General features: G+C 42.2%; 1 protein-coding gene across 14 annotated transcripts in view; it reads right to left on the bottom strand.

Moving 5' to 3' along the window:
- The window catches only part of NRXN3 (neurexin 3), a 964,190-nt gene that overhangs the window by 910,019 nt on the left and 35,601 nt on the right, over positions 1-18,570 (bottom strand). For 7 of the 14 annotated variants that reach the window (XM_030949965.1, XM_030949968.1, XM_030949979.1 and 4 more), the window contains exon 2: positions 1,308-2,558. In XM_030949965.1, the coding sequence (XP_030805825.1) occupies positions 1,308-2,016 (709 nt within the window). In that variant the 5' untranslated portion in view covers positions 2,017-2,558. Of the gene's footprint in view, positions 1-1,307; positions 2,559-18,570 lie in introns of those variants that run through there. The other 7 variants (XR_004060782.1, XR_004060783.1, XM_030949967.1 and 4 more) reach the window with 2 other exon arrangements.

Here is an 18,570-nt window from a genome sequence, read left to right as displayed (position 1 = left end):
AAGAATTCTGGGTTCAACACTTCACAGGCTCACACATCCTGTCTAAGGCTAATCTACTGTTACTGTATTATTTGGATATAAAGCCAAATTTTCTGTTATTATTAAAATCACCCTAAAATTAATGCACATATAGACGCTATGTTTATTTTCCAAACTTTCCCTTCCTATAAAAACATGTTTGCTTCTCCATCTAAATGCAGACTGTAAATGTGGAGCTGTAGGGCTTTTTACTTAGGTAGCAACAGTATAAGGACTGTTTTCACCACATCTCACATTGTACAGGCTAAACTCTGGTTAATCTAGTTTCATTGCCAAAAGAAGTGAACAAATAGTAGTTGTGAAAATATATTATTGCAAAGAATTCCATTTTGACAAAATTTCAGGTTGGGATTTTTTTTTTTCCTTGAGATTGGACACTTCTTGTCCAGGTTGCATCTTTGAGTTTCAAGCTCAAACTGTGGTGTTTAAAACCAAATGTCATAAATAATGTTGTGATGAGATTCTCAAATTCACACAGGGATTTTCAGTTGACTTAAATCTCCTGCACATACAAAATCAATTACCATCACATTGCTAAAGACCAAAGGAAAAATCTGAAATACACTTCATCATGTAGTTTGCATGACTTAAAACTCTCAAACTCAAATTCAAAAAGAGAGTACCAAACAATGAGGAAACATTTAAATTCCTCTTCCCTTTGCAATACTAAGATCAATTTAAAAAGCAATTTAAGCAATTTAATCAAGGATGCTAAAAAAATCAAGGTGCCATTCAGTGATTAGTATGCCAGCAATTGAAGGGAAGCATGGGGCTTCCACAGGCTAGCAACAGCTAACATCAAAAAACTATACAATGTCCCGTCAATCAGTTATGTGATATATGTATTTATCAGTTATCCGTATATATATATGGCTCCTGTTTGCTGACACTTCACTCAGTTTTCAGGGTCTACTGAAAAAAGACAGCCATTTATTTTACCAACACTAACCAAAGGTACTTCTTAGTTTTATTTACCAATTTATGCTCTCTACCCTTATTAATAAGTTGCTGATGAAATGAATGATGATGATGCTGATGAAAATCTCTCCATACTACAAGTGCAGCATCCTTTCAGAAAGACACTTTCTTGCAGTTTCTCATACTCTTTATTTACTGCTATTTAATTACTTCTATTTGGAAAAATAATGGTGGAACTTGAATTCCTTTGACAACAATCAGCAGGAATAAGTCTGTCATAGCTCTGCTAAACAACAAATTAACTCTGGATTGTGTAAAGGTCAACGAGAAGTAGGGAAGTATTCTCTTACCTTCAGAACACAGCTTGCCAGCATATCCAGTGGCTGAGCAGTCACAGTGTGGCTCGCCATCCAGAAGGAAGCAAGTGCCACCATTTTCACAGGGGTTTTCTGAGCAAAGTCCTTCCATTTCCAGTCGGACCCCTTGACTGCCCAGGAGCTGCGGCTCAGAATTGCCATATTTAAGATCCAGGATAAATCCTTGAAATGGAGGCTCACTCAGAACACCATCAAGAGTCAAGGCAGCAGGACGGATGTCCAGGGGCACTCCCCCAATGAAGAGGTCACTGACGATGTTCATATACTGGCGCTGCGGACGCACCTCCGCGGGCTTGGCCTCGCCGTCCAGCACCAGCACGGTCCGCAGGTGGTTGCGGCTGACCATCAGGAAGTGCCAGCTGCTGTCGTTCACCTGCTTGTCTGTGACCACTGCCGTCTCCGCACAGTCCACACTGAACTGCAGCTGGATGCGCCCATCAACCAGGGACACGCAGAGGAAGTCACAGACACCACCATCATCAAAATAGAGAAGCAGCCCCGCAGAGACATTGGTCTTGAACTGGAAGCTGAGTTCGCTCCTAGTGCTGGCATCCCAGCGGAGGTAGCGGGCCCACTGGTTGGGGATGCCCATGAACTCCAGACCCAAACAGAAACCCAGCAAGGAGCCCAGCAGCAAACTCACCTTCAAGGTGAAGTAGATAGAATGCAGAGTGAAGCCCATTGTTTCAAGAATCTGCTCTTCCCTAGGAGAAAAAAAGAAGCCACACTACTGGGAGAAGAACCCCAGCAGTCAACACCAAATGTTAAATCCAAAAGGAAGAGAAGAAGAGCAGAGGGAGTGACAGAGAACAGGAGAGTAAGTGGAAAGTGACCAAGAGGAAGTGTCTCCTCCCAAGGAAAGATCTCAATTATCCTTAGGAACCAGAGGCTTCTATCTCAGAAGTACAGGGTACATGAAGTGACTTCTCCAGAGGGTGTACTTCTCTGAAGGGCAAAATAACCTACAGTGATTTGTTTTGGTAGAACACAAAGGTGACACTGGTGTTCCAGGAGGAAGGAAAGGGAGAGCCAAAGCCCAAGCCTAAAATTCTTGTTTTCTAGAAGTGGTGACAATATTGACGAAGATGGCAGTGAGATAGAATAGAGAGTGAATTCATAAAGCACGTGAACTTCAAGAGGGCAAAAATAAAGTCAATCTTCATGATGCACTGGTGGATACCCAGCCCATAATTCACTGCTTGGCACTCACGGAGCTTGCAGGACCTGTGGGGCCAAGACAAAAAAAGAAAGGGAAAAGTTAATCTTATTACTCATCATACCTTTAATATGAAGCTTATTAACATCTTGTCCAATACGTCATTTACATTTCTTGATATTCTGGACACTTCTTCATGCTTGCAATTGGCTGTACAGGTCCCAAAAGACCTTGCAAGGACATCTACGTCCCCAAAACTAAGAGGCCAAAATAGAGAACTCACCAAGTCATCTGCACACATACCAACAATGAGCAATATAAAAATACACCAAATTATTTAACTCCTTTGATGGATGCAATCTCATTGACTTTACTGAGAAATGGTGCTGGAGCTTTCCCAGTAGCAATTACCTCTCCATGAAAATGCTTAGGGCAAAGACCAGAGTTCCTTAGAGTTTAATAGCTGGTAAGGGCAAGAGACCCCACTAACCAAACTTCCTATTCCATTGCTTACATTATGCTTCCTAGCACACCAAGGAAGGATTAGAGAATACCACCCTGCTGTCAGCCTGTCACACAATAGCTGCTTTTACTTTACATGTCTTGCATACTTCAGAGACTCTACCACGGACCTCTGCAACCTGGAAACATGTGTTATGCAAATTATTTATGGCAACCTGCAGCTTAGATGATAGCAAACTTGTAGCCGAGATGATAAGAACTGTCTAAGCACTCAACCACTTACAGTGGTCTAGTGGTTTGGCAAAAAGGCCAAATTCACCCCTAATTAAGAGCAAAGAATTCCAACTGCCTTCAATTAGTTACATCTGTTAACACCAGGATTTAAGTCACTTCTGCATACTTGCATGTGGGTGACTGTATGCCTGGTGTAGGAGGATGTTTTAAGTGACAAGTAAAGGCAGTACAAAGCAAGGCACATTCTTTGAAAATTCTACCCAAGAAAAAAGTAAGTTTTCTATTAACACACCTGTTTGTTCACAAAGATGGGTTGGACACAAGAACAGCTCTGGGAATGGCTACCATTAGCATTGATACAAAGCAGGAAAGGAAGTGATGAGAATCAAGGCCTTCTGCCTCACAGAAGTTAGCATAAACATAGCTTCCACAAACTGGAACACAAATATTGTGGGGCAGTATTTGCTTGGGAAAAGTGTTTTGTGCTGTGGACGATGAGAGTTGCTCGCAGCAGATGCCTTGCAACCCCATTGTCCATCTTGCTCTGAAGGAGAAGGCACACAGACACTGCACAAGTGGGCAGTGCTGGAAAGTTTCTGTTTGGTAGGGGGAGAGGTTGAGCTGGAGGAGAATCACTAGGAAACAGAGGTGAGGGTTCACACAGTCACATCCTCACCTGCCCCAGGGACCTGCAGAAGCCAAAAGTCTCCAGAGCTGTCAGTCTGACAAATTTAGCCAGCACAAAAAACAAGTCACTTAGAAAACAAAAGGGGTAAATTAAAAGAAAACATGCAAGTTGGAGAGAAATGTGAGCTTTCAGTGCCCAGTGGAGACCGGGCCTGTTCCCTGCAGCTGCATGTTAGCTAAACTGCTATAAACACAAATAAAATCAAGTCAAAACCAGAGGGAAGATAATTCCTTTTAATTGTTAACAGCTTGGCTGAGGAAAATGGAAGGTGGGAAAAGGAGGTGTTAGGAGAGGTGTAAAATGAACAAAGAATTAAACACAGAATCCAATTCCTCAATTCGTCTTCCCAATAATCACAACTGGGATTGTGATTGTTCATGGGGTTGTATTGGCTAAGTTAAGTTCATGGGGGTTCTGGGGGGTTCTGAAAAATGGACTGGGAAAAAAATTATGTGGTTCTTGTCCATTTACCTTTCTTCTCTGTGCTCCCTAGTGGATCCACTAAAATAGCCCGTGTTTTATGGAGAAGAATAGAGTGAGAGAAAGGTAAGAGAGAAAGTGATGACCCAAGCCTGGAATTGCTGATGAGATGGAAATAGGAATATCATAATGTGTGTAAATTAGCCAGTGATGTGCTTCCAGCAGCTCAGTGCTTCCTGGACCATTTACTACCACCATGGCAAAATTCACTATTCCATCAGACATCTCTCTGCTCAGCCTGAGCTGAGAAGGGTGATAAGCCCAGCATGGCAGGAACCATCCACAGAGACCCCAATGCAGCAGGGCTTGCACCTCACCTTTAAATCCCCCTGGGCAGGGTAGATTGCACCATCTGCAACAAAAGCAGCCTCAGTCTTATACTCTTCTCTCCCTTTTTTAGAAGACCAACACTTCGATAAGCAGTAAAAGATGCTGTAAATCACAGCAGCAGGTGTGAACACTATAGATAACCACAGATGAGATGCCTGTGTCCACACACGACTCAAACTCCTGTCTGAAAAGCCTATCAATCTCTCCCAATCCCAGGATGCTGAAACCCTGTTTTACAGAGACAAATCCCAGCCTCCATGGGTCACTTCAATCCTTGGGATCTTTCAAAGATACGATAATGGGAGTAGGCTACCTCTGTGGTGCAAATTTCTGTAATGATACAAGTGCATTAGGGCAGGACAAAAGGCATAGCAAACGAGGGAAACCAGACAGAAATGGTTAAACAAGAATAGCAGTCTTGACTGAGGGAAGCCACGGCAATTCTTCTTTCTGTTTTGATCGAGAGAAGCCAAGGTGATCCCTTTCTAGCTGTTTTGAAAGAAGACAGTGCCAGCTCTGTTTCAGAAGAGGAAGACAACGCAAAAACCATGAAATATAGGTGTCATTGCTGGGTGCTTCATTGCCTTTTAGACACTACAGCTCAGATTTTGGGAAGGCTGCCCACACCCAGCCACTAGCAGGCGAGGGCCATCTGTGACTCCCCCAGAGCTCTGTCAGCACACGTCAGTCCTGACTCACGGTGCTTCCCATTACTCCAGTTTTACGTCTCACACAGTTAGGTCTGTGAGAGCAAATCCTACCACAGCAACAGGGTCTTCAAGAAGAGCTCAGAAGACCGAGTACCCTTTATAGCAGGAGGCAGGATCTCAATCCCAACCTTGAGAGAGTAAATCCTGACACACCAATTCTGTGTCTCACCCATTCCCACAATGATTCTCCAAGACACGCTGAGAATTAATAATTTTCTGCTCTTACCATTTTATTTTTAGCATAAATACTACCCTAGCAGCCTCATACAGCACACTGCTACCATAGCAATACATTACAGTTTGGGACAAAAGCTACAGAATCACAGAGTATTGTCTTACACATTTTATCTCAGAAATCTCATTGTCACAGCACGACCACATCTTGCACAAAAAGGGACTTCATGATGGACGGCAGGGAGCAAGTTATCTCCACTGCACTTCCAACAGCTCATACCGCCTCCCTGGCCCACCTGAGAGCTGCAACAGCGAGGAACCTGCACAGTGAGCAGACAGCTCAGCATCTCTCACACGCCAAACCCACTGCAGGAAACAGCCACTGGCACCAGAAACGTCCCACTCACAGGGCTGACAGAGCTGCACAAGTTCCCTGGCCAGGGAAGGGAGGCAGCCCCATGGCAGCGCCAAAGGCGAGTGCTGCCTAACCACTGCACACTTCCCCAAGCCTGACAGCAGCCTGTTAATGCCAGGTCAGAGCCATCTGCTCAGCAGCCCACGGAGGGGGTCTAGCCCTTGCTTTGAAGTGGCTCTCAACCACTTATCAGCTGTATGCGGAGAGTGAGTGACATTATCTAATTGCCAACTAATTTCCATAATTACTGACTGGCACACTCTCTATGCTGGGTTAATATCTTTGCAAATGTCTTGAAACGCACCTGCTTAGGAAAGGGGGTGAGAAGCTGTTGCTCTGCAGCTTATTTACCCAACTGCACAGAAAGGTTGCAGGAGATGGGTTTGTCACTCCATGTCCTCCCTCCTCCACTACCTTCCTCTCTGGCTGCTAATTGCTTGGGCATGGACTTACTTGTATTTGAAAGTGTAATTTTCAGCAGAAAGAAGAAAGAGTTCGATTAATTCAAAGACAGGCTGGCTTCCCTTGCAAACCCCTGCCTCAGCAGCCCAGTGCAAGCCTGTGTAAGTCCTGTTATTCCACTTCAGGATGCTGGACAAAATCCCACTGATACACTGATGGGAAAAGTTTACAGTCCACCAGTCTTAGATCCTCTTCCACAACCAGAACAATTCACTATGCCACAGTTTGAGCAGCAGGAAAAATATACATTGGTCACCTAAGTTCCATGTATTTAATACCCCATGTCAACTCACTTTTGTCCTTTCCTTCACTCGAAAACAAGCAAAATCCAATTGTTTTCTTTATTCCCCAAGCCCTAATGAAGTAGCAAGTTTTAGGAAGGAGTAAGCAGAATCCTAATTTGGCTCTACAACCACATGTCTTCCCTCAGCTGGTGCAAAGTACAGCCATTAAATCATTACAGCTCTATGACATATGCTGCTCAAAAGGATACAGTAAAATTTACCCTCAATAATTGACATTAAAAGTCCAGCTTGCTAGCAGAGAGAAATGGGGAATTTATAGTATTTATTCACTCATCCAGTTCAGAACAACAGGCTCCTTTTGGCTAATGCTTTGAAATCTTTCTGCCTGATCTATCCCCAGCTGAATTGTGACAAAAGACAAAGGGTCAAAGCATTAAAAAAACCTAACCCTTCAAATAAAAAATGCAGATGTGAATACTGTGAGTTGCTACAGTGGAACACAGAAATCTTCCCATCACACAACGTCCTCAGCAAGGATGCATGCAGGGATGTTTACAGAGAACTGCAAGGGGACATGGAGGGTTTGAAATTCATGAGACTAGAGAAAACTGCAGGGGCTAATTTAGTTTTTAATTCCTCTAGCAGTATTTGCATCTCAGTAATAAATGTGGACACTGCCTCATACCCTTGCTGGGATGGAGAGGACTCTGAGGTGGTGCCAGGGAAGCTGAGCTCAAAGAACTAGGATGAAGATAGAGACAGAGAGCTTCTATCATCTTTCAGTTCTACAATTCTTTTACAAAGGGAGATTTCAGTGGCACTATACAGCTCAGAGGGGTCACAGGTAAGGCAAGATGGGCTCTGCCCAGTGAAGAAACTGGAAGTGAGGTCCAAAATGGGAGCTTTGCTTAGCAAAGAGCTGAACACACCTAGGTTCTGCTGAATTTGGCAGAACTTCATGGGATGCAGCATTTACATTACTGGCTGGCTGGCTGTAAGGAGAGAAGCAGTGATATTTCAGGCTTTATCTTGGATGTAGAGATATGTGCATATGAAGACCAGCATCTTAAAATTAGGGACTGAGGGTGACATTGAGCACCTCTTGATCTCTTCTGCATTGTCTTCAGGGATATAGTATTGATGTCAGTCTCTCACATCACTGTGAAACCTCACATGCCTTTGCCCTACTCCAAGCCCAAGCAGAAGACATATTCTTCCATGTTCTTTGGTACTTCACAATACTGATATATCTTGCAAGCTTAACTTTTCCATTCTTGAAAACGGATATTGAGTTACTTAATTCTTATCTAAACTCAGCATTGAGCTCCCTAGGACATAGCTGCAAATAAACTGTATCAAGCAAAAAGCAAGAAAACGGGGTATAGAGTTGCAATTCAAGAGTGTCCTCTTAAAGTAAGAAAAAAAATAGACTATAAAGCTAGATTAGTTTGTCTTGCTTCCCTGTAGTGGATTAGTGTATACACATGCACATGCATTCACCATCAATTGTAACATGTAAGTAGGTGGTTGGTTGGTTTCCTGGTATCTGGGCATGTGATCTGCAGTCAGTTTAAGCCCACTGCCCTTCTCCCCATTCCGAGTTCTTCCCTGGGGAAGGCAAGAATGACTGCTTATGATAGGGCTAACATTGGAACTCAGCTCCAGAAACACTGTATAATACCCAAACTAGGCACCCATGCCTGGGAGGGCTGAAGTCACCTGCACTAGCAAGTCATACTGCTGAAATGCCACCAGCAGCCTCAGAAGGGATATGAGCAAACCAATAAAGTGCTTAGTTCGATAAACAGCATGAGACCATGGCAGCATAGCCCCACTTCAGACTTCTCAGGCAGAAAGTCATCTGACTGCTGAAAGAGTTACTGTTTTATCAAAACCACCCTCCATGTTTTTACCTCCTGGGCCTATTTAAATAAACTTAACTCAGAACTGGAGGTCTACAAATCTATCCCGGAAAAAGAAGGGTTAAAAAATCCACAAGGGACACTGTGACTCCCTTCTTAAACACTCTCACCACCCCACAGAGGAGGCCATCTAGTCCATGAGAATGACCTTTAACTAGCCTACCTGGCCCGGGCTCAGCATGAACGCAATTTACAGACCATTTCAGCTCTCCAGCTTTCTTAACACAAAGAAGAAAAATCAAAACCCGAGCACAATGGAAAAGAAAGAAAGAGAGAGGGAAAATAACCCTGCAGAGCAATCATGTCTGGGGCTGCTCTGATGGCTTTCTGTTCACTTCCAGGACACAGAAATGACTCCCAGTGTGTTAATTACCCCCATTACCACAAACTCTCCACTAACAAGGAGTAGCTAAAAGGAAGCGTTGGCAGCAGCTGAGCAGTTATTGCTCTGTACTGCCACGAAAGAGAAACCAGACTCCCCCATCTCTGAGCTGGTACTAACCAGGAGAGCGATTTCTGCAAAACTCAACAGCCTTTATTGTAATTCCCATGGCAGCTGCACTGGGAACACTGGCCTTGCCTCAATTCCACCATCGTGAAAAGAGAACAAAGAATACCTGCTTTTCTACAGACTTTGAAGCTCAACAGTTGGAGAGCTCTGAATCATTATCATTTATTTTACTCCTTCTGTAGCTGGTCTGTCTCCATCCCCCACGTCCTCTCCCTTCTGCCATCAAAAAGCTCAGACAGATCTGTAGCATTGTTTATTCTACCAGACCCTAATACACCAAATGCAGTCAGTAGCTACACACATCTCAGCAGGGAATGTTAGTGGGGAATTTGGTAGTATCACAGAGCTGGCATTATTGATAAAGCAATACTTCTTCCAGAAGTATAAAGTATTTCCATTTTGTTTTAATACATGCATACATAGTATTTCCATTTTTATTTAATAAAAATTAAGTCTTTTGAAAATGTGCTTATCATTACCAAAAACCAAAGTTTGAGCACGGCACGAATGCCTGAAAACAAGGCTGCTTCCAAGATTTTCCTAAGATTAACAGTGCAGAACGGGCTTACTTTTCCCCCAAAATTTATTTGATACTACAGACACAGGGCAGCATTAGACACTCCTCAAAGGGGACACACAACTGGAGTGTGGGGGGAAATCCTGACTTTGAAGCAAGAGGAAAAAAGTCACTGATCCACTGCTTTCTCAGTTACCTGATTTTAGAAAACTATACAAAGCACAAAATCAACAACAAAATGAAACAAATGGCCAGCATACTAAGTAACCCTACTAATACATTGCTCTTCCTAGTTGTCTGTCTACCCATCTGCCTCTTCTTTGCATATGCATTTTAAGTTCTTCAGGAGCAAGAACATTTTCTGTTCTGTCTGGCAGAATCTAGCACAACATAGTCAAGAGCAGAGTTATGAGGCACTACACATGTACACATTAATAACTGTGATTTTATGTACTTGAGCTAGCACTAAAATGCCTTTATATTCCAGCTGATGTATAACACTTTCTTAAAAAAAATGAAAAATAAAAGCTTAAAAGGACTATCAGAATGACTATAGTAAGAACAAAATTTTAACACACTTTTTGTTTCACTTACAGATCACAGTCAATTCACACTTTCTCAACATAGTTTATACTCCTGGATCTATTTCCAGTAAGTCAGAGCAGTCTGCATGTTTTTAAATGTTGTGACAGTATATTAGAAAGACAGGAGGCAGGTGCAATCAAATTTGTTACTGTACTAAAAACATAGCATGTATAGAGGGGACACTGAACCTGGCCAGATTTCCCGGTCATTAGTATGGCCAGGGATTATTTTAGATCATTCTCTTAGTCTGCTGGCTCACAGGAAAATAAGCACCATCCACTTAAAAAGGAAATAAAGGACCCATGGACATCTTGAAATCTACAGTGGATTTTCCCATTATGTAACATGTTAGCACTCTCTAATAAGTGAACTCAGCTCTCTGAAGTTGTACTGCAACTTAGGAATCTCATGCAAAAATTTCTACTCAGCTTCCCACAAAGCAAACACAAACACCTAAACATAGCACACAGATGTGAGAAGCTGCCCAGAGCGCAGGCAATGCCCTCAGTTCCTAAGCCCTTTAAACAGCCAAGGTTCCATTGATGGACCAAAGGCCTTTCAGGGAGCCCAGTTAAACACTGGAACTGAAGTGTGGCTGATCTGTAAGCACCCAGCTCTCACACTGCCTGATGCTGACCAACACAGGGAGCTGGCACTGGCACCCTGCTAAGTGCTCTACAAGTCTCAGCCACTGTGAGAGGATGCCTCTGCTTTCTGAACCACACTCCTCTCCTACCACTAGCTCCAGAAACATGTTGCTTTTCATGGGTGTACGCATAACAGCAGGCTGGGAATCCCCTGCCATGGGAAATCAATGTATTCTTCCAGCTATCTGTTGTTTTCATCCTCTAACACACTAATTTCTGCCAAAATTCATTCCACCCCATCCCTCTCCCCACTTCTACCTCAGGGTAATTGGGTGAACATGATGAGAAACTATGCATAGATAGGTTTCTCAGTTCTAGCATGCTGGGGAAATGGAAGTGGAAATCTTTGCCAAGACAGACTAGTTGCAAAAATCTCTAAGTGTCACTGTCTTGGTTGGAAAAGGATAACACTTCAAGTGGCTAAGGATATTGAAAACTTTCCAGATCATCAAGGAAATTACTTGTAATTTTGCATGATAGGGGTCAGTTTCTAAACTGACCAGCAATTATGGCACAGGTAAGAAATACACTAAACACACTCTACTTGCAAGGAGTCATTTCAGCCTGGCCTGTGCCTGCAGCACTACATGGTGATCTGTCAGTGTGCACCAAGCAATCCTCCACCTAACCCAGACTGCCTGCAGGCAAGGCTGGAATAACAAACCTGCCACTCTGCCACAGCAGTGGCCTCACAGCTAAGGACTAAAACAGCGTTGAGAAGGCTACCTAGGCTCCAGAGCCCTAGGGACCCTCAAAGCAGAAATACAATGCTTCTGGCACAATGTCTTTTGAAAAGAAGGCTGCTGAACAGGTAATCTTAGGCTTAGGAGTCCTATGGGCCCAGACAGTGGGACAAGTCACACACAGAACAGAGTTCTCATTTTTGTTTTTTAATTCATTTACATCTTCCTGGACTGCCTTTCTGCGCTTCAAACTCTTTTGCCCTACAAATTTTCTCTCTAGTTGTCTTTTCCTCAGAAACTTCCTGCTCTGAAATGTAGAACCAAACATTAATATGTGCAAAACAAAAGGGTTTTTGCAAAATTCAAGTGTAAAGGATTCATCTGCCTATTTCAGTGGAACCACCTAATAATGAAATTACATTTCCTGGAGTAAGCAATACACAAGATGCCAAAAAGTCTGGGGATGCATGCATGTGGCAAAGCACAAGAGGAATCATCATACACACAGAGTGACAGGGAGGCAGACACTAGCTAAAATAAGAAGTCCAGAGGCTGGACAGTCCTGGGCTTTCAAAAGTACTTGGGCATGACTGCAGAAAGGTGGAAGAGCAAAACTGCATTTTATTTTAAAATTAACGTGGATAAAACCACCAGTAAATAGTGTAACAGAGAACAACCCTTCAAACACCTGATAAACAGACTAGGGGCACTGCACTTCTAACTTCTCTCTATATTAAAGCCCCAAACACAGGAGTGTGCCAGGGCCACAGACCCAGGAAGCAAAGTCTGTCAGCCAGCTTAATACCTCAAGTGAGCTCAGGGAAAGAAAAAGCTAACTAGCAGCACTATGGAAATTAATGCCTTTAGAAATTAGTTCAAATTTTCTAATGGAGCATTTTAACACCACTGGAGAAGGCATGTCTCTTTATTTATCCATTACTGGCTACATATTGATAAATCAATCACACGTGGTATATTTAGGGAGGCTTAGAAAGAAAAGAAAAAAATAGAAATATATATATATATTCCTGCAAATGTTCCTTTAAAAGTCAGATGGTATTTTAAAGAGCTTCCAGCCTTGGGACTCACAGTGCAGTGCCCTGGAAGACAATTGACATTCTGAGTGACTGGGCTGCGAATTCAAAATCCCAACTCAACCTGCTCAAGCCAGGATTCAAACTCACATACTTTAAAAATAGGAAAGGAAAAAAAACTACAAAGAAGAAAAGAGAGAGCAAGGAAAATACCTGAATTCCTGCACCTCCCCAGACCAGAATCTCTAAGGCTACAGATGCAAGAGTGGCTCTGGGAATATCACTATATGGTATTCCATAGCTGCATGGGACATATTTTCTGCTTTGCCATACTAAATATGAATCTCTCTATGGTTAGCAATACAGCTGACAAAGGATAATTGTTTGTTATGAAAGCCACTAGTGAAAATGAAAATAACTTTTATTATATTGAGGGGCTTTAATTGAAATTTCTATTTTTAATTTAAAAATGAAACATTCTAATTTACCTGGCTTTGGATATAGTAACTTCCAGTCATTATTTGCAGTTTATTTTTATTTCTTCTGGGAAAGAAGTATAGGATAGGGAAGGAGTATAGAAGTGGGAAAACTGAGACTGCTATATAAATAGCTTCATTCCTAGCAACTGCATAACTTTTCATTTCAAATCAATTTTAAATGTATTACCCTCCCTCTCAACAACAAAAAAATCTGAACATTCTGAATAATACATCCTTTCTGCTAACATTGTTTTCACAGTCTGAAAAGCCATTATTTTGACAAAAACATTATGAGCAGTTCTTGCTAACAGCACCCACTTTTTCCCTTTCATACCAAGCCCTGCACTCAGCTCACATGTTGGGAACTTCTGCATAACTCTAGAGATAAGTGATGAGGCAGTGATGGGTCTCGCTCCTTTTTGGTCCCAATTTTCACCTCCTTGTTCCACATACAGGTTTTGCTAGCTAGTGCAAACTGGAAGCCAGTGAGGGAAATGCTGCAGGATTAGCCCCATTTTCTAAATTAAACACCACAAACCCTCACAGTGATTTTTCTGCGGTCCACTGGCAAGGCAAGCAAGGAAAGACAAAACAGTGCAACTCCTCTCTATACCTAAGGAGACACTCTGCCTAGGATGTAGCTAAAACATGTGGGTAGAAAAAAAACCTCACTAGTGAGAGCACTCATTCCTGGGTAGACTGAGCACTCCAGTCTCCTACCCCACACCTGTCAAGAGTACAAAAATAAGTCTGGGAGAAATGGGGAAAAGCTTTTCTAATCAACACTTACATGGAAGATACCTGATGTGCTTGTAATCACCTGGCAGAACTTCTGCTTCTAAATTACATTGAGTAACTGAGATTTAGAAGTAACTAATGAAAATGATTACTTGATACCACGGGCAGCAGATGGTTCCTGCAACCTGCCAGTTGCCAGATTCTAGGCCAAACCTCTCCCCCATGTAACTTCATCACACATGAATTTAACTCATTTTATCTATAGCACCTAGTTTTTAGCTGCCAATATTTTTCTGCTCAGTAGTAAGATTGATGCAATGAACTTCATGTTCTAGCAGTCAGAGTACATGCAAGAGTCAAAATAAAGAGGCTCATGACTTGTTTGGCCTTAGGCAAAGTGCTTTTTCAGGGGATATAGCTAGGACTACAGCAGCCACATTGTAAAGTTTAATTAGTCATTGTGAAGTGCTCAAACCACTCAAAAGGCAAGCTAACAGAAGAGCAATCTATCTTCTTTTATGGCATTAAGAGTCTGCTCTCAAATTAAGCAAGGGAAGATGTATCTATAAAACACAGCATATTTTCTTCCATTATTCCTGATGTTTCAGTCCCACAGAGGCACAGGTTTACTCAGCAGGCAGGGAGAAAGACAGAGCAATGATGGGGGAGTGGGGAAGCCTTCATCTGCCTCGACTCCTGACCTACCTGCAGCTGCCCTCTCACTCCCCTGCAGCAGACAGCTTTGGCAGAGCAGAACAGCTCAGTCACAGAGAGCTGACATGGTCTGCACCTCCCTAGGGGCTGCCTTGCCCAGCCATACAGAACCTCCCTCCTGTGATACAACACAACAAACCGGGGCACTCACCTTCCCCATTTAAATACCAACCTAATGGATCTGTACAATGGCTGCTCTGTGTTTCAAATGGGAATCATGGCCCACAGTTTATGTACTGCTCAGTCAGGAGAACTGCAGCCCCTCTTTCCCCCCGCAAAACTCCCTAAGGGAGAACTCATCTCTGGGGCTCCAGAAACAGGCAGTCAATCATGTGGGGGAAAAATGGGTACGTTTAACTCCATTTTTGACCGGGTCATCTTAAACTATCTGAAAGGCTCAGAGGAAGAGAAAGACATAAATCCAGGCAGGCTGCTTGTATGCAGCATTGCTCAGTGCTAAAGATCTGCTAAGTACAACTATTTCGACTTGCTTCCTCCACTTTTCTGGGGCTTTTAAAAGTCTAAAATTAAGCAAGTTAAGAAGACATTCATCTAACAGAAGAAAGTCCATCTATGCATTTAATTAAGATCTAAATGAAGGGAGGAATCTACAAAGTGTGTTTTGAAAAAATATGGGGTTTTAGATTAACTTAATTATGAACATCGTTTAAAAAAATGAAAAGCTGCTTTCAAAGTAGCTGGCTTTCAAACATGTGCAATCTACCCTACAGCAAAAAGTAAAAGTGTCTCCACAGTTTACAGGAAAGGGAAGACATACATCACTGTAAGCTGCTTTTACAGAATCCCTAATGTAGGATTTCCTACCGAATTAAATAAAAAGGGAAGAGGATATGGAAAACCCATGAGTCCATGGGTCTTCTGATTACCTCACAAATACAGGCTAGAAGTAGTCACCTGTTAAAAAATACATGTCAATAAAGGTGTACAATTACTCTGCAGCACTGAGCCAGTCTGTTGTCTTGGACTACAGCTCACTCTTGGCTTTCTGTCAGATGTCTCCCAAGAGAATCTTTTACAGCTTCACTATAGCAAACACTGCTCGTCCAGGGCAACAGAATTAGAGACATTCAGAGTATATCTCCTAAAATATCTATTCCCAATAGCTTTTTCTGACTAGTGGGAGAGATTAAGATTGCAACTGTACCATCTACACCTGCCATTCACTACACAACTAGTTGATTTTAAGCCACAGGACTGCAGGCTGTTTCATGATGATGAAAATAAAGTCTGAGGTAACAATACCATAGAGGCAGGAATGCATGATTGAGCAGAGGAGGGAGGGAATGGTAGTGTTCAGTAGAATATTTGGTATTTAGGTAGGTAAGGGTAGTAAAGTCAGAAAAAATTATTTAAGCAGAACTGCTGGGGGAAAAAATAAAAGGACATCCCTCTGATTCAGCTGATTTCACAGACTTCAAAAACAAACTTCCCTTAATCTTCACACTCACAATAGCTAAGAATTCCACTGGGACATTTTCCTCCTTAGACATTCATCCCCAACAGACTCTGCAACAGTAGGCTGAGAAAATTCTGCTGTTGAAGACAGCTGGTCTTTTTCCAGCTAGACACTAGTCCAGCCACCCCACCCACTGCACATCCTCATTCAGTACTTCCACAATCAATACACAAGACCCTGGATATTGAAATCAGCCTGTCTGTACTGCAACTGTAATGTAACTTTGCAGTAAGAGGTTCTAGTGTGTGCTCCTTCCTTTCCTCCTCCCCAGAATCTTCCTCCAGTGCCATCTCCTACTGCCCACTGTGGACTGGAAGTCTGCCTCCTGCTCAGTCATTTTACATCCCACTTCTCAACACCTAAAGACACATTCACACAGTTTTAGCCAAGCCATCCATCTCCTCTCCACTTCAGTCTTGGCTATAACCCAAAACTGGAAGCCACTTCCAGACCACTTCTCCAGAGCAGTGTGGCTTTTACAGCACTCCCTGCCCTGGCCCTCTTCTCATAAGCTGAGGAGAGGGAGCCCTTCCATCTCTTCACATGGATATCACCTAGGGTCTGGGGAATGTTTTTCATGTTTCTAGGTGGGATCACCAGAACTGCATGAAGCCAAGAAGCTGTATCGTACTGAACTGGGATATTGGTGGGGTTTATAGTGCAAAAAGAAAGCAAATTAATTTAAAAATAGGAGATGGTAAAAAAAGAAAACAAAACACCAAAGTACCCCAGCATACCACTCAGTTTACTCTGAAGTCCCTACTAACCTGGATTCTTCTCTGGTTCTTTTAAAGCTTACATCTTGGAGGAGTGTTTTGCTTAGTGCATAACACTAAGCAATGTGATTAGAATTGATCCAGTGAGTCTCCTATCCTGCCCCAAGGGAACAATCGCACTGGATTGTAAGGACAAAATTGAAGCACTTGATTTTGGACCAGAGATCTGCAGGTGAAAAGCCATGCTCCCATCCTTGTACTAAACCTCCCAAAATATTTATCCATACCTACTGGATAATAACTGTTTGAGTACGTATTTTTCACAGTTATCAAAACATTCACCAATCTGTTCAAGGTAATCATGTGAGGGTTTGGGGTTGAGGATTTTATTTTCTATTTTTGAGTAAGAGATTAAGTGAATAAAAGATTTTTTTTTGACCACAAGCTTTCTTAAACTTGCCGAAGGGGAATGGAACTACATTCCACTAGCGAAAGAGATTTTCAGAAAAAATCCGAAGTGGGATATGAAAAAATAACAGTAGATTTGGGTATGTCAAAGCTGCAGCCTCTGTCAGAGAGCAGGATGGGGAAGAAATGTCAGGAATAGAATGATAGAAGGCCTATAGTCTCCTGTAAAACAAGCATTTTTATTGATCACGTTATTAAACATTTTATTATTTGAGTGACTACAATAACCCCATTTCATGCTCCTGGGTTCGTGCTTTTCCATTATCAAAATCTGACCAAAATACCAATGGCTCAAAAAATAAATTAGTTTATTCCCTTTTTTAAAAGCTGTGTTTGACTTTAATTACATTGATACTTGCTTGGGAAATCAGACTTCACTCTCAAGAGAGTAAAAAGGTGGAAAACGAAGGAGAAAAAACAGACACAGAGAGAAAGAAATAGAATAAGAATAGACAATGGTAAATCAGATTAATCAAATTAAAAGTTTCTAACCTCCTATCTCTGAAATTTCAGCCAATGCCCCTACTTAGGAATATGGGGAAATGAGCTTTTTAATTATTTGTTAAGTTTTCTTTTATCAGTCATCTATTCAGAAAATTCTGACATCTTCAAGCAGACATGGTTATCAATCATTAGAAAGTGCTTTTATCTGGAGCTGCTTGTAAGAAACTGAAGATTTTCCAAGATGAGCTTGATGCAGAAGGATGGTACTTTTCAAGGAAGAAGAAAGCAGCAAACATGGGAGAAGTCTGTTTACCTTTCTTTCCATGCAGGTTAGTACTTAAGACTGAAAAAACAAAGCACTGCAGTCACAGTAAACAACCAGGGAAGATTCTGCAAAAGTGGGTAAGAAGTAGTTGTAACACAGATTGCTCCATGGAAAATGCTTTTGTTTTTTTCACTTTTTCCTTTCATCTTTTATGACTGAGTTTCTCAGTGACACAACACCATGTTGCTTGTCCAAGCTGTGTCCACAAGTGCCAAAATATTTATTTCTAGGCATCTGTTTCACAGCTGCTGATCAGCACTCAGCAGCATGGTCAAACCTTCATCTTTCATTCCTTTCTCACTCTCCTGCACTCCCATCTTCCTCTCCTTCCAGCCTTTCTTTCCTCCACTCATACCCCTTCTCATTCCATTTTAATCAAGGTTCTTTCCTAATTAAAACAAACAAATATATGGAAGCAATTAACGTCTTGAAGGAAGCAGATGGTGGAATAGTGCCATTTTGTTATTGCATTAAGCCTTAACTTGCGATCTCTTCAAACTTTGTGCACTTTAATTAAGCGCTGTTACAGGCAAGTTCAATGGGCTCTAGAGTAGAGTTTATCCAATGAGCTCCTGAAAAGCTGATGGTGCATGGTGGCAGGCTGAGCATGCTGTGGAGTG

Source organism: Camarhynchus parvulus, chromosome 5 (genome assembly GCF_901933205.1).
Source record: "Camarhynchus parvulus chromosome 5, STF_HiC, whole genome shotgun sequence".
Lineage (NCBI taxonomy): Eukaryota > Metazoa > Chordata > Aves > Passeriformes > Thraupidae > Camarhynchus > Camarhynchus parvulus.
Note: the sequence above shows the minus strand (reverse complement) of the source record. Positions and strands in the feature narration are given on the sequence as shown.